Below are 23,732 nucleotides of genomic sequence, written 5' to 3' on the forward strand. Positions count from 1 at the left end.
GAATCGAATGTCATAAGGTCAAAGGTCCGGCATAGGTGCCACACAGCCATAAGAACAATAGTCACCAACAGAACAGAATAGTCACCAACGGTACCTGTCATGTATATCCCTCCCCACTCACAGGTGAACCTAGACACGGACAAGTGGTCCCTAATGGTCGCCAGGAATTTCGAACAAACAATGAGAGCGCCTGCCTACGGCCATAAGCATGCCGGACAGAGATCGCCCCACCGAGTTCTCTCCTGGTTGTGGTATGTTATGCCAACTCTACGTGCCAGGCGCCACGAGAGCCAACATAACTATCCACGCTAAACTAAGTGTATACTCGGTCTGGGTAATGGACCTTTTACCTCACAGAATCATCCCACCCAACCTGCAAACAGAGAAAATATGTGGCCCCCACGGGGACTCATAATATAGTCCAGATGCATGCGAAAAGTAAACATGATATGCAAGCAGGAAATAAACATGATATGCAAGCATATATACAAAATGTAAACACATAAACAAATAAATAAACACCCAATAAAAGAAACAAACAAAGGCTAGGATCGACTTGCTTAGGTAATTCCCCAGCAGAGTCGCCAGCTGTCGCACGCTCGCGAAAAATGGATCAGAGTCGCCACTAATATATTTATCCCATAAGGGAAAGGAATATCAGAAAACCTAACAAGGGAAGGAACAGGGTCTTGCGACCAGAGAATCAAGGTACGGGAGTCGGTTACGCAAGGGGAAGGTGCTAGCACCCCTCACGCCCATCGTACTCGATGGTATCCACCTATGTTTGTTTCTATCTAAAGGGTGTATATCTATGTCTATATGCGAATGAATGCAAAATGTAGGGAAAATAAAGAATTGTACTCGCACGGGCCCTACCCCGCTGCCTACGTATCCTTTTTAGGAATCAGAGTTACCGTAGCTCGGCTCACGATTTTCTGTTTGTTTTTGTGTTTTTTAGTTGGGCGGAATTAACGTTCGCGCTCTTGCATAAGGGATCACCTACGATGCGTTCGAGCGGAAATAACAGTGCCCTTAGGTGCCAACGAGGCAAAAGAAAAAGAAATGATTGGTTTGTGTCTTTTAGGGTAATTCCATGATGACGAAGACCTACTACAAGGCTTCGCATCACTTCCTTACTTTGTTTTAAATCTGACCATTTATTAGTGTTTTAAGTGTTTTTGGTTGGTTTTTTTTAAGGGGATTTAATTTGTGACTTAGATCATACCAAAAAGAGTTTTGTTTTGCATATTTAGAGAACGCACATCGAGGCCTACGCCACAATCGTTTCTCTAAATAGCGGTTAAGAAATACATCGAGGCCTCACACCTCAATCATTTCTTTTCCGCTAAGTAAAAGAGATACAAAAAGAAGTTTTTTTATGAATATTTAGAGAATGCACATCGAGGCCTACGCCGCAATCGTTTCTCTAAATAACGGTTAAGAAATACACCGATGCTTCACACCTCAATCATTTCTTCTCCGCTAAGTAGAAAAGAACATACATCGGGGCCTACGCCCCAATCATTTCTTTCCTACTATGAAATATAGTAACGGTATGATCCTTGTCGGTATTTTATTAAGTATTTTAAAAGTGTAAAAGAAAAGAATGAAATAGGGGAACTATCTCTAAATTCTAGTCTAAGTTGTCTATACAAGGGAATCAAAATAATAAAAGCTATACAATTTAATAAGGAAAACTATACATGAGATAGGTAAAGGAAAATCAATATGCGACAAATAAAATTGAGAGCTATATCAAACAAACTATTATTCACAAACACACATATATCAATTAGTTCTATAAAAAAGCAAGACTAAAATTAATTCCTAAGTCTATTAACAAGTTTTATTTACAAGGGAGTATCGATACAAAGAAAATTCAAATATATTGTGAAGAAAAAGATTTATTAAAAAGGGTTAAAACAAATGAGAAAAATTAACAAAAATCATGACAATTATTTACATACCCTAAAATATCTATGAACAAATTTTATGTACTTTTATTAGAATTTAAAAAAGATTTAAGAAGCAAAAATAAAAGAAAACAAAAAAATTAAAATGAAAACTAGAACTAAACTACCAGGGGGTGCATTAGTAGTTTTTCTATGAACTAAAATCAGTTAAATGCGTTCTGGGCCAAAACAGGGGGGCGAATAGCATGGGTGCGCAGAGGCCCAATCCAGGATAGGGTGGTGCATTAGCTATGGAGGGGTATGATTCTGAACATGTTACAAGGCCCAAGGTCTCGCGGCCCAATGCTCACCTTTCTCACCATTATTGTATCAGCATGTGATTCATTTATTATTTATTCAGTATGTCAATATTTATGAATTATTTGTGGAACGTGACTAGCATAGGCCTGAACATGAATATCAATTGGTCAAAGTTGGATTAAATGAAGAAAAAGACAAAAAACGCTCTCGGCCAATCATAGAGTTACACCTCCATTGCAAATGATTATAATGAGACAAAAATAGCCAAACATTAGAAAACTAGACCAGTAGAGGGATGCCACGTGCGCAACCGGAATAGGATTCATGCAAAACATCAGGCGCCGGAGATACCACTTCCGGTTATCTTCTCCGGTAGGTTTAGCGGCGGGGACGGATCGAAATCTCCCAAAAACAACACCAAGGCCACCGTCCCCCTCGGTTTTCGCCGCTGATCACAGATCCGGCCTCAAATTTTTCTAATCTACTATCTACCCAATATTATCAAATTGAGCATACTACCCAAAATAATCTTCTTCCAAAAATACATTAACCTGCAAAAAGGGTGTTCCGGTAATTAACAAATTCATTTTTCTCTGTGTCCATGTGTGTTTCTCTTATTGGTCCATTCACTTGAAAATGTACTTTCCCTCCTTGCCTACTTTACTTTGTCTGCAGCTTCTCACACTTTTCCTTTCTTTCCTACGACTTCAACTCTGTTTCCTCACATAGCCCCTCCCTTCCAATCGTTTTTTCGCCGTTCTTTTAGAGCTCTCTTCCGGCGCCGGTGAAGAACCCACCGTAAGGTAAGCGTTTCTCCTCCCTTCCAATCGTTATCTCCCTTTTCGTGCTTCACACTATCGTCAACGTTGAATTTGTTTAAATGTTTTTTCGTTCTTCTGATTAAGTTTCATTCAGAATGTTTTAGAGCTCTATGAGAAAGTAATGGTTTCGTGCTTCCTATTCAGTTTCATTCAGATTGTTTTTTCTTTGGCCTGACAAGTTATGCTTCCGTTTTACCACAGGAACAATGTCAAGGGCTCCCATTCTGATAAACGATCTGGTCAAGGGGAACCAAGTATGGAAAATGTTGATTAGGGTTGTTGATCTTTGGGTTGTTAATGAGAAAAATGGCCATCAACACCTTGAGATGGTCATTCAAGATGTAAAGGTATCATTTTTCCTAACATTCAAAACTGTTTGTTTGTGGTTTTTTAATTTATCACTGTTTTCTTTCTGTCATAACATCTACTCTTTTTGTTCATAGTTTTCCAAAAACCTTGCATTCTTCTGTGTATATGGTAGACTGACCATTACTAAAAAACTGTGTATATGGTAGACTGACCATTATTAAACAATGTTCTTCGCAGGCTGATAAGATTCATGTCACAAGTTGGAACAGAGATTTCACAAATTGGTTTGAACAAGTGAAGGAGCATGAGACTTATATTATGTATAACGGAGAGCCCGTGGACAACGAAGGTCCTTTAAAAGTCTGTTCCCACCCACTCAAGATCGTCCTCAACGGAGGGACTACGATGATGAAGGCGGTGTTACCCGACATACCTACCCACAAGTTCATTTTTCATCCTATTGAAGACTTTCTCAAAGGGAACTACAAGCATGACATCTTATATGGTGAGCTAAGACTATTTTTTTTGTGATATGCTTTCCTTTTTTGAATCTACTTATGTTAGCTCACATATCCATGAATTCAAATGTTTCTAATGTTGCTTTACTTGCTTCAAACATTTTAGATGTTATAGGGGTGTTGCAAGATGTTGTTAAGACACAAATGGGCGGTGGTGGTAGGAAATCTTGCGTCAATATTACCTTGCAAGATGTTGAAGGGAATGTTATCGAGATGGCATTATGGGAAACTTACGGCAAGCAATTGATGAACTACACTACCCCAAACAACACTTCTGGGCCTACAATTATCGTTTTGACCCATGCCTGGTGCAAGCCAAATTCAGGTTTCAATTAGTTAACAATGCTTCTTATTTGATGTTTAAATGTATCTACTTTAATGTTTACATCACTATTCCATGTTTCATGTTACACTGTCTTCCTTACAAACCCTTGCCTTGCATTATAGTTTCCGGTCTTCCGTCTCTTTCGAATGCATGGAACGGCTCTAGCCTTCTCATTAACTTGGACCATCCACAAGTTGCAGATTTCAAAGCTAGGTAATGATTCCACTTCTCTGCAAAATTCATTCAATTTATGTGTTTCAATTGGATTAAATAGTTTATGATTATCATGTTGTGGACAGCTTTGGAACTACTGATTTATCTGGTATACCTGCCCTTTCCCAATCATTAACATGTGATTCTTCCATGCAATCTGGAAACAATTTCTGGACTAAGTTGAGTGAGGTCAAGACTATCCATGTAATCGCTGCACTAGCAAGGGTTTGGCTCAATTTACATCATTTCTTTAATGAAAATGTTCTTATTCCTTATCAACCCATTAACATTAGAATTATGTGATCCAATATATTCCATGCAAAAGGATTCTTACGCAACGACTATTGGCACTACCGTCGGTTTCAAAGCTTCCAAGAACAGATGGTATTTTGAGTCTTATGCTGGGTCATCTGGAAATACAGATCCTGAACCTGTTATTAAGTGAGCGCTTATTCTTTCCCTTTTACCCAATTGAATATCTTACCAAAATTTCTATCTATGACCTTGAACTTGCTTATTCATGGTAGGTTCAAAGTTGAGGTTGAAGTTGTCTATGGTGAACACAGTGGAACATTTGTTTTTTGGGATAAGGATTGTATTCCTTTTACAAAAATGAATGCTAGAGAACTAAGACAGGTTATGAAAGAGGTCAGAATTTTCACAGGCTTTTCGCTTTTATTGCATTATGTCGGTTACTTGCTTATTAATCCTAAACTAATTTCGTTTTTTTGCATAGGCTGGAGAAGACAATCCTAAAATTTGGCCTGCCCATCTAGATGTTTTGTTGAATAAAGAATTTGTGTTTCGCGTCAAGTATCAACAACAGTACCGACAATTCTCTATCGTTAAAATACTTAACGAGGAGGGTCTTTATGCCAAGTTTGACAAATACCTCACCCCAGATGAGGTATTTCATATGTTTCATGCTTCTTTTAGAACTTCCATATTCATTTAGAGCACTCCAACTTTTGATTTACATTAATATCAATCTGGTTCTTTTCTGTTACAGATCATGCCACCTCAGACCGTTCTTGAAACGTCCACGAATGCTCCGATACTTATTCCAAACCAAGTAAGCTCATGGATCTTTACTTTTGTATATTGTAAAAAACAGTCTACTGTTAACTCCCTAACATGATTAACTGTTTTCTATGTCTCATTTGTAGGGCACACAAACTTCGGATCAATCAATCGGTGCTGAGCCATACTCGGCTGCTAACCCGACTTGGAGCCCAGAAGCAAGCTCCAACAGTACTCCAGCTAAGAGGGGTTCAGAGTCAAACTCGGTTAATGATATCATCCAAGCTGAGGAGATCACTCCCAAACAATCCGCCACTAAGGCCAAGACTGGAAAAAAGCTTAAGCATTTGAAGAAGGAATGATTTGGTGGGTTTATTTCAACAATTTCTCTCTATTTTGTTGCTGTATCTAGCATTTTGGAAGTGTAAGGATTTATTCCACTAACTTCACTGATTTCTGAACTACTCTTTTCTGAACTACTCTCATTATTAGTTATCTATGCCATGACTTGGTATTACTATAACTCCTTCAAGCAATATTCCACATGTTTTGTAATCTTTCAGATATTATAAATATCTAATTCGTCTTAAATGTTTAGAATTGCTTGCTTATATAGTGATTCAAAAAGGCTGGGTTGCAAAATAACCAAACATCCTGCAAGAATAACAACTGATCTACATATACCCTAATACATAACTACATGTTCCCTACTCACCTACAGTATTTTACAATTCTCCTAATCACATAACTACATTATCCTAATTGTGCATACATTTACCAATGCTGAAAATTAGCATACAATATTATCACTAATGCAGCCTAACTTACTTTTGAAGAATATGTATTGGCAGTAGTTTTCTTCAATATATTAGCTTCCTGAATATTCAGTAGATTCCACATAACACTTGGGTTTAATAAATTCCATCTTTGAGATATTGTTAGGTAGCAAATTTATTTTTCACTGTTTTCATAACAAGGTAATAAAAATAAGCAAACAATGGAAGAATTTATGTGAGCTGTGTAATGTATAATTATTTAGAAAGAATCAATGAAAATCCTATTGTGTTAATATCTCAATGAATTATTTGGACAAATATTTATAACTATGGATGGTCTTATTGGACATCACACAACTTCTACATGTTCTACCTGCAAGTCGTAAATATGAATTAACTTATGAAACCACAGTTAACATTAGTATAGGTGAATAAGCACACAATTGGATGGATACTTACTGATAATTACCTAATTACAAAACATGTTCCATGATTAAGTTGTTAGATAGTAGATGAGTTATGCTGCCTCACTTTGACTATAACTTGCGTGTTATAGAATGAGCTGAACATAATGTTTTTCCTACTACTGGGCTAAACCTTAGATCAGTATGCTCCATTCTAAAATAACATTAAAATTCTGTCACAAGACTGATTCTTTGAATGATAGTTGGTATACTTAGCGATGCCCATTTGGATGCAAGCCTTTGCACTTGAGAACTTTTTTTAAATAAATTTCAGACTTAGCATAACTGTATCTTTCCAATAAAATCTCTCTGCTAAAGATATTGGAGCAGTGGTAAACATTAATTCTGCGTTTTTCAAAGCAGCCCTATCACTTCTTCATTTATTTATTGTACAATGCACAGCTACCTTTTTCAGCATTGCACATTGGGCCACGCGGATTACTCTATAAAACTGTCCTTCTCTGTGCAGGTACAACAGGTATATTGCTACACATTACAGCATTTTGGGAAATTCTAGAGATATGTGTCACATCAACCTTAAATGCCATATACTCCTTGACACGGTAAGTCAAACCTTTTCCATATCTTCTGTTTTTTTTAATGACATCCCTTCCATAATTATGTTAATTTCTAAGCTGCACAAGCAAAAGTAATGTGGGATGTAGTTGTAATTGTATTGTAACTTTATACTACATTTCATAGACTGCTACACACTTGCAGCATGTAATGATGTCTTGTCTCTAGCTGGTGCAGCATACATTTAGCTTTTCTAACCAAGTAGTTTTTGCATTGTGAATATTCACACAGTTTTAACATTTGTAAGCCTAACTACATTTTATAATGGCCAACTATTTACCTGTCCTTAGCAGATTAGTAATTACCACCACACTTTCACTGCAACCCAGCATAAGATTACACTTAACTTTGGTTTAGGTAGGGACTGTCACGAATTGTTTACAAAATTTACATATATTTTGACTCTAAAAAAAATAGTTTTAATATGTTCTAATATAATATTCATTGGAAAAAAATATTGTACTGACCTTCCCAAACTTTTTTTCCCTTGAACCTTTCCTGTGAGCTTGGCTTAGCATTGAGCACAATTAGGAACCTTTCAACAACAGTCTTGCAACCCTAATCATTCCTGCTAACCAAGGACGATACATGATATTGTAATAACTTCATCAGGTGCAAATCTAAGCTTGGTTAACCTATTAATGTATGTATGCTTCTGTATTAATGTAACTTGGATTTTCATGCAACCTACTAAACTTACCATTGATTGTCATCTTTTTTCCTACCTGCGAATTTGGTATGCCAGACACAACCTAAATAATGAAACAGATAATATAAGATCAAGAGAAACTGAATATAAGGGTGTTATAGGAAGCTATGTGGAATGGGAGAACTGTGGTTTAACTTATGAATGTATGCTAAATATAGGACTAGATAGTTTAACATTTACATAAAATGCATTTATAGTTAGAAGAGGATTATTGATTTAATTCCTATCAGTGATTCATAAATAATGCCATCTACATAGTCATAACCATATTTAAAAGGATTTCAATAACCAACAATAATCATGGCTGGGACATCTAATTGGCAGACTTAATGTTAACCACCTATCCAATAGTTTAACATTTACAGAAACCCCTTAGATAGATAAAACAGGATTATTTCCTATAAGTGATTAAGTCAATAGTCAATGCTATCTACAGAATCATAACCTAATTGCCAAAGTGTTCAATATACAGCAAGAATCATGGCTGGGACATCTAAAATGTGTTGAGTTCTGACTACCTTTTGTAGTACTTCTACAAAATAATATCTGCTCAACATATTTGTATATTGAACACTGCTTATTAATAACTGTGTCATGTATATACAGCAACAATCATGTATTCAAAAGTATTAGAATAAACCTATTTACCTTCCCATAGTTAGGACAGTGCTTCCCTTATTTTTCATGTGAAGGAGCATGAGACTCAATTATCTCAGTAATCCCTTATTTATTCTCATTAGGGATTGCCAAAATTTGTTGAATATGGATGACCTTTGCTTCTCTCTATATAGTGCCAAACATCGTTTAATTATTTTAGATTGCACTGATCGGTATCTCTTTATACAAATTGAAGTTTGTTGAAGCATTTAATGTATGGCACATCTACCTCAATAAGAGCATTAACTAATGTATCAAATTTTTGTTTGACATTTCTAACTCATTTAGATGATGTCTTTTTACTCTACCATTGAGAATTTAATGCTAACTGTTATTTACTTTGAGTGAGGAGCATTGAATTTTCTGTTCAACCAAGGACAGAACAATATTAATGGTTCTAAGTTACTAATTGGACAAGTGTTTTTAAGAATCATTTGCTTTAAGACCGACATCGTGTTCCCATTACTAATTGTAATATTATTGTCACTGTTGTAGATAACCTTCTGTTGCTACAAATGGAGCATTATCAAAATGTATCAGGTAAAAAGGCTAGAGCTAGAAGAATGTTGCTTTTGAAAGAAATTCGGTCTAAACGTCAAAAAGTTAGTCCTCAACAAATAGTAAGTGGCCAGACTGTGATAAATAATCCTACCTTCCACACTCCAAGACAACCTTTGTCCGACCTTACTCAGGCATTCCAAAATATTATTACAAGAACACCAGTTGATCAACATTCTGTTAGTCCAAATGTCAGCGACGCAGGGACAGAACCTAGCCTATTAATACACGGTTTTAAAAATCTGAGAAGCTGCCACATAGGCTCCTTAGGAACAAATCTTTACTCAAAGTTTGCATCAACTTCTACACATAAGGAGAATGATACTTTTGGTCTTCTGAGCAAAACTAACCAGCACCCCCTTCCGCTTCATGAAAACAACGTCGTTCGAGCCGGAAGTTCTTCTAATAGAGCCACATTATTGTAATTATTTTTCTTTGGAACATACTGTTTCAACCGTTGTTTTGATCTAATATGTCAACTGGCTATGTTTATATATTTCTAATGCATTGCCCATTTTCTGTGTCAATAGATGTCCACCGGAATCCAAGACAGCTCGGGGACGGCCTAGAAATCAATATGGAGTTCCAAATATGGCGCTTAGCTTGTGCAGAAAGATTCCTACACCAACGAATACGCAACAAACTGACATGCAAACTCAGACCTCAAATGCAAACCCACAGCCTTGGTAGATTATTTGATCATGTTATTAAATTACCCTTCATACCACCTATATATTTGTAAGACTGATTCTTACTAATCTTTGAGAATTGAATAGGTCTTCAGCATTCCCAAAACCTGGCAGGGGCAGGCCTAGGAAAAAAACCAGTGCTCCTAACCTCCCTATGAATCATAATACAGAGATCAACAGCCAAACAATTAACAGGAAACAGTCTATTCCAAGTGAAGTCTGCAGATCAAGGTACCAAACTTGACATTCTAACCATTGCTTTGACAATTATTAAAAATACTAACTCTCTATATATGCTAATTGGATATTTCACTCCCACAGCGAAGTTGTTAAACGTTATGTCCATGGAATTCAAGTACCGCAAAATAGTGGCAGTCTTGGTCGTGACGAGTATACGCCGGTCTCAACGCCTACACATGCTCCCAACAATCGAAAGACGCCAACATGTCCAGTTTTTACACCTACGGTCAATTTGGATTTTAATAGCGACTCAGACAATGATAGCGACTATGACCCTTTTGCAAGTAAGTTTAATAATGCCATATAGTGCACCGTATCTTTGGTTGAAATTCATTACTGTCCAGACAACCCTTTTTGGAAGTAAACTGTATTATTATTTGAAATTATTAACTGTCCCTTTTTTGAAGATGGCCATTATGTTTCAACTACACCCACACATGTGGTTATTTTCGTTTACTCGCTTTAAATTTTGTTTATCATAACATTACAGCATATCTATCCGAGGATGAGAACTTCTCGGAGGACGAAGATTATGATGCTCCTTTCATAATTCATGATAATGCTGCCGGCCATTCTCAAGGTATCAGTTCTAAAACACAGCCAGTATAACACAAAAACAGTTATGCTTAAATATTCCGTTTCTTCTAAAATAAGTTTCTTTTCCATACTTTTGTAGAATATTACGATATCGGATCCCCTCTTATTGAGTGCCGTTATTGTAAAGCGATGATGTGGTATCAAGAGAGAATGCATAAAAGTTCTCATTCCGCCAACCCACAGTTTATGATATGTTGTGGAAACGGGAAAGTTGAACTCCCACTGCTTAGAGAGCCTCCGGAAACCCTTGCAAAACTTTTGTTTGATCACGAGAGTTTGGTTAGTCGCAAGTTCCAACAACAAATCCGAGTATACAACATGATGTTTGCATTCACGTCACCAGGGGCAAAGGTTGACAATCGATTTAACAATGGACGTGGGCCTCCAACAATAAGGATACAAGGTCAAACATGTCACCGAATAGGAAGTTTGTTGCCTCCGCAAGGTCAAAAACCTAAGTTTGCTCAGTTATATATTTATGACACTGAAAATGAAGTTGAAAATCGAATGCATAGACTAAGGTTATTTCTTTAAACCCTTCCCTGTCAATGTGGCATATATATATATATATCTCTTTTGTAAATTTTGTTACTGTTATAATATCTTTTCAATTAATATTCATTTTTTCTCCATATCAAGGAACAAAGAAGATTTTGATCCGGAAGTTGTCAGTCGATTAGCAAGCATGCTGTATAAATTCAATCCTCATGCTAAAAGTTTTCAAATGGCTAAACAATGGTTAAATAATGGTGAAACTCCAAATTTAAAGCTACGGCTCATTTCAAACCGATCCACCGATGGCAGGGTCTATAATCAGCCAACCGTGTCTGAAGTGGCTGCTTTGGTTGTTGGTGACATTGACACCGCAGAAATGAGGGATATCATAATGCAGACAAAGGGAGGAAGACTTCAAAGAATCAACGAGCTTCATGCCGCTTACATGGCTTACCAGTATCCTTTGATATTTCCTTATGGTGAGGACGGTTATAGACCTGATGTTGCACATAGAGACTTGCCCGCCAACGAAAACAGCATAAGAAATAGGCTCACAATACGCGAATGGCTTGCCTTCCGCATTCAAACAAGGTTATGTGAGGCTAAGACTTTGTTATCTTCGAGAAGGTTGTTCCAACAATTCCTGGTTGATGGTTACACGATGTTAGAATCCGAGAAACTAGAATGGCTACGTAAAAATCAACCAAAGCTTCGAGTGACAAAGTACAACTCTTTAGAGAAAGAAGGCGATCAAAGTCAGGCGCCAGGAATAAGCATAGGTAAGCGAGTTGTTTTGCCTTCTTCCTTTGTTGGCGGCCGTAGGTTTATGGATCAGTTGTATTATGATGGGATGGCTATATGCAGTAAAGTCGGATTTCCCGATTTGTTTATTACTTTTACATGTAACCCAAATTGGCCGGAGATTCAAAGAGTTCTCGGACCTCTACATTTGAAGCCTCAAGATCGTCCGGATGTCATTTCAAGAGTTTTCAAAATCAAATTCGATCAACTCCTTTCAGATTTAACCAAAAAAGGAGTTCTTGGAAAAGTGCTTGCTTGTGAGTTACCTCTGCCTATTTACTTAAACATTTGAATGTGTTCGCTTTCATGATTTCTGATTTTCCTTTATTTATTCCGTGCTAGATATGTACACCATTGAGTTCCAAAAGAGAGGATTACCTCATGCCCATATATTGCTGTTTTTGCATCCTTCAAACAAATATCCAACGCCCGATGACATTGACAAGATCATTAGTGCGGAAGTCCCCGACCCCAGAAGACACCCTCGGTTATACAATTTGGTAAAATCTCACATGGTCCATGGTCCTTGTGGTTTTGCAAATCTCAACTCACCTTGCATGAAGGATAACAAGTGCACCAAGTTTTATCCTAAGAAATTTCAGCCTACGACTATAGTGGATCACGAGGGATATCCGGTTTATAGGAGAAGAAACAACGGACACACAATTGAAAAGCACGGCATCATCTTTCATAGTGGTCATGTGGTTCCTCACAATCCAAGTTTGCTGTTGAAATACGAAGCCCACATCAACATGGAATGGTGCAACCAAAGTACTTCCATTAAATACCTTTTCAAATATATCAACAAAGGTTCGGACCGTATTTCTGCAATCATACAAGGACAGGACAAAAACAACGTTGACGAGATCAAGCAATATTTGGATTGTCGATACATCTCCCCGAGTGAGGCATGTTGGAGGATCTTTTCTTATTCTATACATGGAAGGAAGCCCGCTGTAGAGAGACTGTTTTTTCATTTGGAAGGTGAAAACTCCGTGTACTACAAAGACTACGAGCAAGTTGGTGATGTTTTACTCAAACCAAGTGTCACCGAGTCAATGTTTACATCTTGGTTTGAGGCAAACAAAACTTACGAGGAAGCAAGATTGCTAACTTATGGTGACTTCGTTTCTAAATTTGTTTATCATAAAAGAAGTCGGACTTGGAAGCCAAGGAAAAGAGGATATACCATTGGTCGACTCATTTGGGTTCCTCAAAGCACTGGTGAATTGTTTTATTTAAGAATGATGCTCACTGTCACAAAGGGTCCTTTGTGCTATAAAGACATTAAGAAAGTTGATGGAAAGCAACTTAAAACTTTTAAGGACGCTTGCTTTGCGATGGGATTTCTACAAGATGATCGAGAATTTGTCGAGGCTATCAAAGAGGCACATCTTTGGGGTTCCGGTCCATTTTTACGCAAGTTATTTGTGACAATGTTGTTATCTTCTTCCATGAACAGACCGGAACATGTGTGGCGAAAGACTTGGATGTATTTATCAGATGGCATTCTCTATGAGCAACGCTTATTCACAAGAAATCAAGGTATTTTCTTTTTACTCTCACTGTCATGTTTGTTTAGATATATTGCACCCTTCATGCATTTAATACTCTTGCTGCATAATACTGTTTCAATTTTACAGATAAGATGCATCCAATATATTAGAAAAGGAATATCCAAGTAACTTCATTTACTTAGTATAAACCGTGAAGAACACCAGCATATAATAAATAAAAAACCTTGCCTATTTAAACATATATATGTCATTATGATTTATGGGAGGTCAAACTTTGTACTACATGATGAAAATGAATGATTAAGTGTAAATCACCAAGTACACGCTTTTTTTATTTTATATGACAAGCAAACTAGCTGGTAGGTTACAATGTATGCCTGTGTTCAATGGATACTATAGTGCACAAACCATGTCTCAGACCGTGTTTCCCATTTTTTATGACTATCATATGCGAAATATATCACTGCCAGGTTGCATTAGCAATTTAGGAAATATGGAAAGTGAACGAAAGTGTGTCTCATTACGTTTCTAAACCTCTTCATTGAAAATACTGATTCCTTGCCTATCATCCAAAAGTAACTATCATTAATACAATTGTCTGAATAAAAAACAGTTCTCATCTCTAAAATGCATGACATTCTCTTATTACCAATTATGCTGTAGGTCTGACAATGAGCGATGCCGAGCTCAAAGAAAGGACACTTATGGCCATTGAGACACTTTTACAAAATAACAATCGAACTCTTAAAGACTTCAAGACAATGCCATATCCAAAAGATTTTGTCGTCTCCTTTACTGGAAATAGGCTACTTTACGATGAACTTCAGTATGAAGTTGTTGCTCAAAAACAAATTTTTGATACTTTGTATGCGTCTCTTACAGGTAAGTACACTATATAAAATAAACATTTGAAAGTACTTAAATTATATGTTTTTATTAACACTCTAATTTGATTTAACTATTATAAATAGATGAGCAACGGAGCATTTTTGAGGAAATCATGGATGCTGTAGAAAAGCAACAAGGTGGGGTGTTTTTTTTATATGGCTATGGTGGGACTGGTAAGACCTTTATGTGGAACACTTTATCAGCAGCACTTAGGTCCAAAAAGAAAATTGTTTTGCCGGTTGCTTCAAGTGGAATTGCAAGTTTGTTGTTACCAGGAGGAAGAACAGCTCATTCTAGATTTAAGATTCCCGTTCCTACTTTAGAGACTTCTATTTGCAACATTGAAAAAAAAGATGATATTGTTGAGCTGCTTAAGTTTACGGATTTAATCATCTGGGATGAGGCTCCTATGGCTAACAAGTTTGGCTTCGAATCTTTGGACAAATCCTTAAAAGATATCATGAGTGGCCCCACACATGCATCTAAGAAAATATTTGGAGGCAAGGTTGTTGTTTTTGGTGGTGACTTCAGGCAATTTCTCCCTGTTATACCAAGAGGTACTAGATCTGATATTATCCATGCAACAATTAATGCTTCTTATATTTGGGATCATTGTAAAGTATTGAGACTTACAAAGAACATGAGATTGCAAAGTGGCCCACCTACTACTACAGCTGATGAGATTAGGAGCTTTTCTGAGTGGATTTTAAATATTGGAGATGGGACCATGTGTGAACCTAATGATGGTTATGCTGATATCTGTATTCCAAATGAGTTCATAATTTCAAACTTTTTAGATCCGATTCAGGCCATTGTTGAAGATACCTACCCTGATCTCATTCATAATTATCTTGATTCCAATTATCTTCAAAGTCGTGCGATTTTAGCTTCAACAATCGAAGTAGTTGATGATATCAACCAATATATCACTAACCTTCTTCCAGGTAGTCATATGCCACTTAGTTCATTTCCTAAATGTTAATCTTAAATATCTTTTGTACTATGATATTACCTTTTTTCTCTTAACATTATTAACTAATTATTGGTATTCTTCATGATGTAGGTGAAGAGAGAGAATACTTTAGTAGTGATTCCATTGATAGATCTGATGTAACTAACTTTGATGCATATGAGCATGTGACACCCGAGTTCTTGAACGCTCTTAAAACCTCAGGATTGCCTAACCATTCAATCAAGTTGAAAGTCGGGGCCACTATTATGTTAATGCGCAACCTGGATCAGTCAGAGGGCTTGTGCAACGGCACACGACTAACTGTAACCAGACTTGCTGCCCATGTCATTGAAGCGAAGATCATTTCTGGGAAAAATATTGGTAACATCTTTTATATTCCTAGAATGTCTTTATCCCCCTCACAGTCTCCATGGCCATTTAAATTGGTGCGACGCCAATTCCCAATTATAGTTTCCTTTGCCATGACTATTAACAAGTCACAGGGCCAGTCACTTGACAATGTGGGATTGTATTTGCCAAAGGAAGTTTTTAGTCATGGGCAATTGTATGTCGCTATCTCAAGAGTCAAATCCAAAAAGGGATTAAGGATTCTTATTCATGACAAAGAGAAACAACCTATGCTCTCTACCACCAATGTTGTTTTCAAGGAAGTCTTTCATAACATTTAAAAGGTTCGAGGCTACATATTATTTAGTACCAAACATGTATCAAATAGATTTACCACTTTGAATTGTTATTCATTTGCAATATAACTGAAATTGTGTTTTTTCCATATCTTTCAGGTTATATTCATTCACTTCATTTTGGAATGTCATGTTGCTGCTCGACTTATTTTTTATAAGCTTTTGTAACTCTTCTTGTATTTCTCCGCTTATTTATAGCAGCATATTGTTTGGTCAGTACTATGCTTATAACATTTGGAATGTTACTATAGCCAAAAATATTCATATGGAGGCTAATACTTCTGCATTTTCATGACATTAACAATACTATCAATATATTTTTTGGCAGATTATATCTTTTCATTATAGTCAAATTCCATATGTTAATTTCATCCGGAACAACACAACATCACTAAAAAATAACCCATGCGGCAGCACGGGTCTGTTACTAGTTCTTTCTCTAACATCATAACAGAATGGATCCAAGAAACTCTAACACTATGAACTTCTATTAAAAAACGCACCGTGCTATCACTAATCATCACAACTTCAAACCAAGCACGAAACACACGCTAGCAACAAGAATCTGCCGAAAACGAACTATATGCAACAAGCAGTTTGAATACATGGCATCGCTACGATTATAATGCGTTTCTTTGATGCAAAGGGAACGAAGGCTTACCTGGTACGGTTCTTGAACAAGATCTTCAGCAAAATTCTCCCACACCTTGATGAGTTCCAGAAGGTTGGGAAACAAACTCCGGATCGTGAATGAGTGGAGCTAGCTTTCTCTCTACATGCAGCTGCGGTGATGATGGTAGCAGAGTGAAAGGCAAGATCCGAATGATGATGGATGATGAGTTTGGAGGTTGAAAGGATGAGAGTGATGAAGGTTGGGGGAAGAGGAGCAAGAGGTTCGGTTGGACTTTGGTTGAAGATGGAGGTTGGGAAGCTTGAACGATGAAGATGATGAAGGTAGTGGTTATGGCAATCGGAAACGGTTAGAGGTTGTTGAAGATTCTGTTATGATGGTTGTTAGAGTGAGAAATGAGAGGAGGAGAAGAGAGTGATGAGAGGAGAAGAGAGAGTGAGTTTGAAAAATGAGAAAAAATGTGAGAGTCCGTGTGTGAGTTATGAAGGGTTTCATTTTTTATATGGTGCATGAGGTGCATGGGGATTATAGTGTGGGTGAGCTGCAGTGTAGTATTTGCATTTTTGATGGGATTCTCACGTGCTATTTGATGATTCAGCAGTGTTATAGTGGTATTGTTTCAAAAAGGCATCAACAAGTTCTCCCCAAGTACTAACATTAGACCTCTCAAGTTTCATATACCACTCCAACGGAGCTCCAGTGAGACTGTCCTGGAAGAAATGCATGAGCAATGGTTCGTTCTCAGCGTGAGCGGCCATCTTACGGCAGTAGGAACGAATGTGAGTCTCTGGGCAGGTGACTCCCTTGTACTTATCAAAATCTGGTACCTTAAACTTTGGGGGAATAACAATCCCAGGTACCAGGCACAAAGCAGCAGTGTTGAAACTTGAGGTTTTAGCAACCTCAACAGCCTTAAGGCGCTCATCAAGAGCCTGGTACATCTTAGCAGTCTCGGTCAACTCAGTAGTAAGATCGTGTTCAAGATCAATAACCTCGTGATGGTCGTCCACTACTTTAAGTGTCTCATTAATAGGAGTCTCCTTAGTTTTCACTCCCCCCTCAACAGAATTGGTAGGAGCATCCTTGACCAATCTAGTGACACTCTTTCTGAGCTCCTCTTGTCCTTGGACGACGACATGGAGGGTCTCCATAAGTTGGGTCATTCTTTCCCCCATAACATCCATATCCCTACAGAGGGCAGCTTGATTCTGTTCAAATTGGTCCATGATTCTCTTCTCGTTGTTCCTGGTGCGGTAAGGATGTAAGGAAGTCAGCTTTGTTGTTGAAGCAGAAATCTGAATGCTGAAAGGGACCCCAATTAGTTTCTTGTACAATAACCTGAAAAATGCAATGTGATAATGTGAATGTATGAGTGCATGTGTGCGTATGACGTGGTGTGCCATTTTCAGAGTATCCAAGATTTAATATTGATCCAGAATAGCTAACAATGTGACAAAAGATAAGTATCAAGAGAAACTAGTTCTTTTTTATTCATAACAGAAATTTAACTTGGGCAAGCCATACATCAACAAGATAGTTCAACAAGGGAAATAAAAGACCCCATCCAACAAGTCTGGTGGTGGTCGAAACATACAGACTCAAACATCAATCCATCTGAATATAAAACATAGGTCCTCCTTGTCTGAAGTGCTCGTCGCTCCACTTCTTAGTTTCATCAAACAGTTTCTTGGTTGTTTCTCGATCTCTTCCTTTAAGAAGGCTTTGAATCACCTCATCTTTGCGAAACAAATGCCCATCCAGCTTCTTGCAGCACTCCCTGAGTTCGTCACATCCTTTGCATTCTGGGAGATAATCCTTCTCAGATACATCCTCCACACCCATCATTCGATCTCTGAGCTTGGCATTTTCTTCTGTTAGTCGGGCGGTGCGGAGGTGACTTCCTTTCAACTGAGTCTCAACCGCTATCCTTTGGGTGGTCTCTTCTTCCAGTTTCTTTTTTAGACTCCTCACTTCAGCTCTAGCCTCCCTTTCTATCTTGAGTTTATAAGCCTTCAAGTCTTCTCTGTACTCTCGCTTGAGTTTCTCTTCTGCCTCTTTTACGGCCCTTTTTATGATCTCTTGGTGATCCTCAACAACAACAGTAGTATCTCTTTCACCTTTTTCCATTCTAGCCCTCTTTTGAACTCTGGAAGATCCTTCTTTCAGCACCTTGGCTTCATGTGTCAACTCAACCCTTATTTGGTCCACAAGATGATGTTTTGGTCGCGCATCTGACCTCTTTTCATGCAATTGGGTGCTTTCCGTATTCACTTGGATGCAATTCTCAGCAGGCATAGTGGCATTTGGAACCTTAGGTGGTTGCTCGTACAATGGGTTAACCTTCGGGAAAGGCAACAGGCGATCTTTAACCCTTTCTTCGACCCGATTTGTATAGGCTTGTTTGGCAACAGCATTTTTCTCACCTAGAGAAGTCTGATCATCTGTATGGATGCTATTCCAGGCGCTCCTCACTTTATCTAGACCCTTTGGATCAGTTCCCTTCTCAAAGCAAACAGATTCGAATATCTCTTTGTCCAAAGGCTTGTCTTCAAGTGCAAAACCCAACTGACGTAGCGCTAGCTTAGGATTGTAATTGATAACACCTTTTGTTCCTATGAGGGGAACGTTGTCAAAAGTACCACAACTAGTTATAACTTCCTTTATGCTCATTCCGACATGACACCAGACAATGTCGTTTGCAGTAAGCCCCATGATCCTTTGAGGCCATTTCTGAGTAGAAGTAACGAAAGGACCACTTGCAGGTAGGTGGGACTTAAACTAGGTGTATAACAACGGCAAACAATTTCGTATGGCTCCCCCTTTCCCATATCGAGAGTGAATGGAATAGTACGTATCGGCTAGCAAAGTAGGGATCGGATTCTTATCCACGAAAAGACATATAGCGGCCAGATCAACGAACTTGTGAATGTTAGGGAACATCACGATCCCATAAATCAAAACGGCCAGAAGGGCGTTGAAAGCTTCCCACATCTTTTTGTTAGCCGACTCTTGGGCCCTTTCAATCAAGAAACTCATGTAGAAACCATGAGTGTTACCATTCTTCTTCCAATTTCCATGAACGTCTCCTATGCTCAAATAAAAAGCGTTGGCAATGTAATCCAAATCAGGCTTCTCTGGGACACAAACAAAAGGAACCTTGTGTTGAACCTTGATATTGAGAAAGTGAGAGTACTCCTCGAGAGTGGGAGCCAACTGATAGCCTGAGAAGGTGAAACAACGCAAGTCGGGATCATAGAACTGGATAAGAGTAGATAAAGCCCATTCGTCGACATGTGAGTACAAAAGAGTCAAGATGTTCCCATAGTTCTCAGTGAACACAGTTTTATTATGACCAGTAATCAATCCACCCAACTGTCCCAACTGAATCATGCCCTCACGATGGAAACTGTAAGTGTGAGTATGCCTTGTAGCTTCTCTGGTAGCGGTCACGTTTTTAGCCATCCTGGATGAAAAGTAATGACCTCAGATACCCTGAAAAATGGCATGCATATGAGAAATAATACTATTTTTCTTCTTTTCTTTTTTCTTTTTTTTTTATTACATCTTTTCTTTCTCTTTTTTTTTTTGAGAATAAATATGCCATGATGAAAATGATGCAATGGAGATTCTCCCAATATGAGAGTTGTTGTGTTGCCTCTGAGCAGAATCGAATGTCATAAGGTCAAAGGTCCGGCATAGGTGCCACACAGCCATAAGAACAATAGTCACCAACAGAACAGAATAGTCACCAACGGTACCTGTCATGTATATCCCTCCCCACTCACAGGTGAACCTAGACACGGACAAGTGGTCCCTAATGGTCGCCAGGAATTTCGAACAAACAATGAGAGCGCCTGCCTACGGCCATAAGCATGCCGGACAGAGATCGCCCCACCGAGTTCTCTCCTGGTTGTGGTATGTTATGCCAACTCTACGTGCCAGGCGCCACGAGAGCCAACATAACTATCCACGCTAAACTAAGTGTATACTCGGTCTGGGTAATGGACCTTTTACCTCACAGAATCATCCCACCCAACCTGCAAACAGAGAAAATATGTGGCCCCCACGGGGACCCATAATATAGTCTAGATGCATGCGAAAAGTAAACATGATATGCAAGCAGGAAATAAACATGATATGCAAGCATATATACAAAATGTAAACACATAAACAAATAAATAAACACCCAATAAAAGAAACAAACAAAGGCTAGGATCGACTTGCTTAGGTAATTCCCCAGCAGAGTCGCCAGCTGTCGCACGCTCGCGAAAAATGGATCAGAGTCGCCACTAATATATTTATCCCATAAGGGAAAGGAATATCAGAAAACCTAACAAGGGAAGGAACAGGGTCTTGCGACCAGAGAATCAAGGTACGGGAGTCGGTTACGCAAGGGGAAGGTACTAGCACCCCTCACGCCCATCGTACTCGATGGTATCCACCTATGTTTGTTTCTATCTAAAGGGTGTATATCTATGTCTATATGCGAATGAATGCAAAATGTAGGGAAAATAAAGAATTGTACTCGCACGGGCCCTACCCCGCTGCCTACGTATCCTTTTTAGGAATCAGAGTTACCGTAGCTCGGCTCACGATTTTCTGTTTGTTTTTGTGTTTTTTAGTTGGGCGGAATTAACGTTCGCGCTCTTGCATAAGGGATCACCTACGATGCGTTCGAGCGGAAATAACAGTGCCCTTAGGTGCCAACGAGGCAAAAGAAAAAGAAATGATTGGTTTGTGTCTTTTAGGGTAATTCCATGATGACGAAGACCTACTACAAGGCTTCGCATCACTTCCTTACTTTGTTTTAAATCTGACCATTTATTAGTGTTTTAAGTGTTTTTGGTTGGTTTTTTTTAAGGGGATTTAATTTGTGACTTTGATCATACCAAAAAGAGTTTTGTTTTGCATATTTAGAGAACGCACATCGAGGCCTACGCCACAATCGTTTCTCTAAATAGCGGTTAAGAAATACATCGAGGCCTCACACCTCAATCATTTCTTTTCCGCTAAGTAAAAGAGATACAAAAAGAAGTTTTTTTATGAATATTTAGAGAATGCACATCGAGGCCTACGCCGCAATCGTTTCTCTAAATAACGGTTAAGAAATACACCGATGCTTCACACCTCAATCATTTCTTCTCCGCTAAGTAGAAAAGAACATACATCAGGGCCTACGCCCCAATCATTTCTTTCCTACTATGAAATATAGTAACGGTATGATCCTTGTCGGTATTTTATTAAGTATTTTAAAAGTTGAAAAGAAAAGAATGAAAGAGGGGAACTATCTCTAAATTCTAGTCTAAGTTGTCTATACAAGGGAATCAAAATAATAAAAGCTATACAATTTATTAAGGAAAACTATACATGAGATAGGTAAAGGAAAATCAATATGCGACAAATAAAATTGAGAGCTATATCAAACAAACTATTATTCACAAACACACATATATCAATTAGTTCTATAAAAAAGCAAGACTAAAATTAATTCCTAAGTCTATTAACAAGTTTTATTTACAAGGGAGTATCGATACAAAGAAAATTCAAATATATTGTGAAGAAAAAGATTTATTAAAAAGGGTTAAAACAAATGAGAAAAATTAACAAAAATCATGACAATTATTTACATACCCTAAAATATCTATGAACAAATTTTATGTACTTTTATTAGAATTTAAAAAAGATTTAAGAAGCAGAAATAAAAGAAAACAAAAAAATTAAAATGAAAACTAGAACTAAACTACCAGGGGGTGCATTAGCAGTTTTTCTATGAACTAAAATCAGTTAAATGCGTTCTGGGCCAAAACAGGGGGGCGAATAGCATGGGTGCGCAGAGGCCCAATCCAGGATAGGGTGGTGCATTAGCTATGGAGGGGTATGATTCTGAACATGTTACAGGGCCCAAGGTCTCGCGGCCCAATGCTCACCTTTCTCACCATTATTGTATCAGCATGTGATTCATTTATTATTTATTCAGTATGTCAATATTTATGAATTATTTGTGGAACGTGACTAGCATAGGCCTGAACATGAATATCAATTGGTCAAAGTTGGATTAAATGAAGAAAAAGACAAAAAACGCTCTCGGCCAATCATAGAGTTACACCTCCATTGCAAATGATTATAATGAGACAAAAATAGCCAAACATTAAAAAACTAGACCAGTAGAGGGATGCCACGTGCGCAACCGGAATAGGATTCATGCAAAACATCAGGCGCCGGAGATACCACTTCCGGTTATCTTCTCCGGTAGGTTTAGCGGCGGGGACGGATCGAAATCTCCAGAAAACAACACCAAGGCCACCATCCCCCTCGGTTTTCGCCGCTGATCACAGATCCGACCTCAGATTTTTCTAATTCTTTCTCTAACATCATAATAGAATGGATCCAAGAAACTCTAACACTATGAACTTCCATTAAAAAACGCATCGTGCTATCACTAATCATCACAACTTCAAACCAAGCACGAAACACACGCTAGCAACAAGAATCTGCCGAAAATGAACTATATGCAACAAGCAGTTTGAATACATGGCATCGCTACGATTATCATGCGTTTCTTTGATGCAAAGGGAACAAAGGCTTACCTGGTACGGTTCTTGAACAAGATCTTCAGCAAAATTCTCCCACACCTTGATGAGTTCCAGAAGGTTGGGAAACAAACTCCGGATCGTGAATGAGTGGAGCTAGCTTTCTCTCTACATGCAGCTGCGGTGATGATGGTAGTAGAGTGAAAGGCAAGATCCGAATGATGATGGATGATGAGTTTGGAGGTTGAAAGGATGATAGTGATGAAGGTTGGGGAAGAGGAGCAAGAGGTTCGGTTGGACTTTGGTTGAAGATGGAGGTTGAGAAGCTTGAACGATGAAGATGATGAAGGTAGTGGTTATGGCAATCGAAAACGGTTAGAGGTTGTTGAAGATTCTGTTATGATGGTTGTTAGAGTGAGAGATGAGAGGAGGAGAAGAGAGTGATGAGAGGAGAAGAGAGAGTGAGTTTGAAAAATGAGAAAAAATGTGAGAATCCGTGTGTGAGTTATGAAGGGTTTCATTTTTTATA

The 23,732-nt window shown here is 38.2% G+C and overlaps 3 protein-coding genes across 3 annotated transcripts; 2 read left to right on the forward strand and 1 right to left on the reverse strand.

The window, feature by feature from the left end:
- The first annotated feature begins 208 nt into the window (after window positions 1-208).
- LOC131597690 (uncharacterized) lies at window positions 209-5,781 on the forward strand. Its single transcript, XM_058870368.1, has 11 exons — window positions 209-251; window positions 3,236-3,381; window positions 3,581-3,848; window positions 3,968-4,186; window positions 4,309-4,399; window positions 4,486-4,624; window positions 4,725-4,840; window positions 4,927-5,047; window positions 5,136-5,306; window positions 5,409-5,471; window positions 5,566-5,781. Exons 1-11 carry the CDS (start codon window positions 209-211, stop codon window positions 5,779-5,781), a joined length of 1,593 nt encoding a protein of 530 aa, XP_058726351.1.
- Window positions 5,782-11,841: 6,060 nt separating this feature from the next.
- LOC131597691 (uncharacterized) lies at window positions 11,842-16,027 on the forward strand. Its single transcript, XM_058870369.1, has 7 exons — window positions 11,842-12,238; window positions 12,324-12,517; window positions 12,575-12,838; window positions 12,890-13,526; window positions 14,162-14,380; window positions 14,470-15,330; window positions 15,450-16,027. Exons 1-7 carry the CDS (start codon window positions 11,842-11,844, stop codon window positions 16,025-16,027), a joined length of 3,150 nt encoding a protein of 1,049 aa, XP_058726352.1.
- Window positions 16,028-19,451: 3,424 nt separating this feature from the next.
- LOC131597692 (uncharacterized) lies at window positions 19,452-20,135 on the reverse strand. The gene has a single exon (XM_058870370.1). The coding sequence runs from the start codon at window positions 20,133-20,135 to the stop codon at window positions 19,452-19,454; it is 684 nt and encodes a 227-aa protein (XP_058726353.1).
- Window positions 20,136-23,732: the final 3,597 nt, after the last annotated feature.

This window comes from Vicia villosa, linkage group LG4, assembly GCF_029867415.1.
Source record: "Vicia villosa cultivar HV-30 ecotype Madison, WI linkage group LG4, Vvil1.0, whole genome shotgun sequence".
Lineage (NCBI taxonomy): Eukaryota > Viridiplantae > Streptophyta > Magnoliopsida > Fabales > Fabaceae > Vicia > Vicia villosa.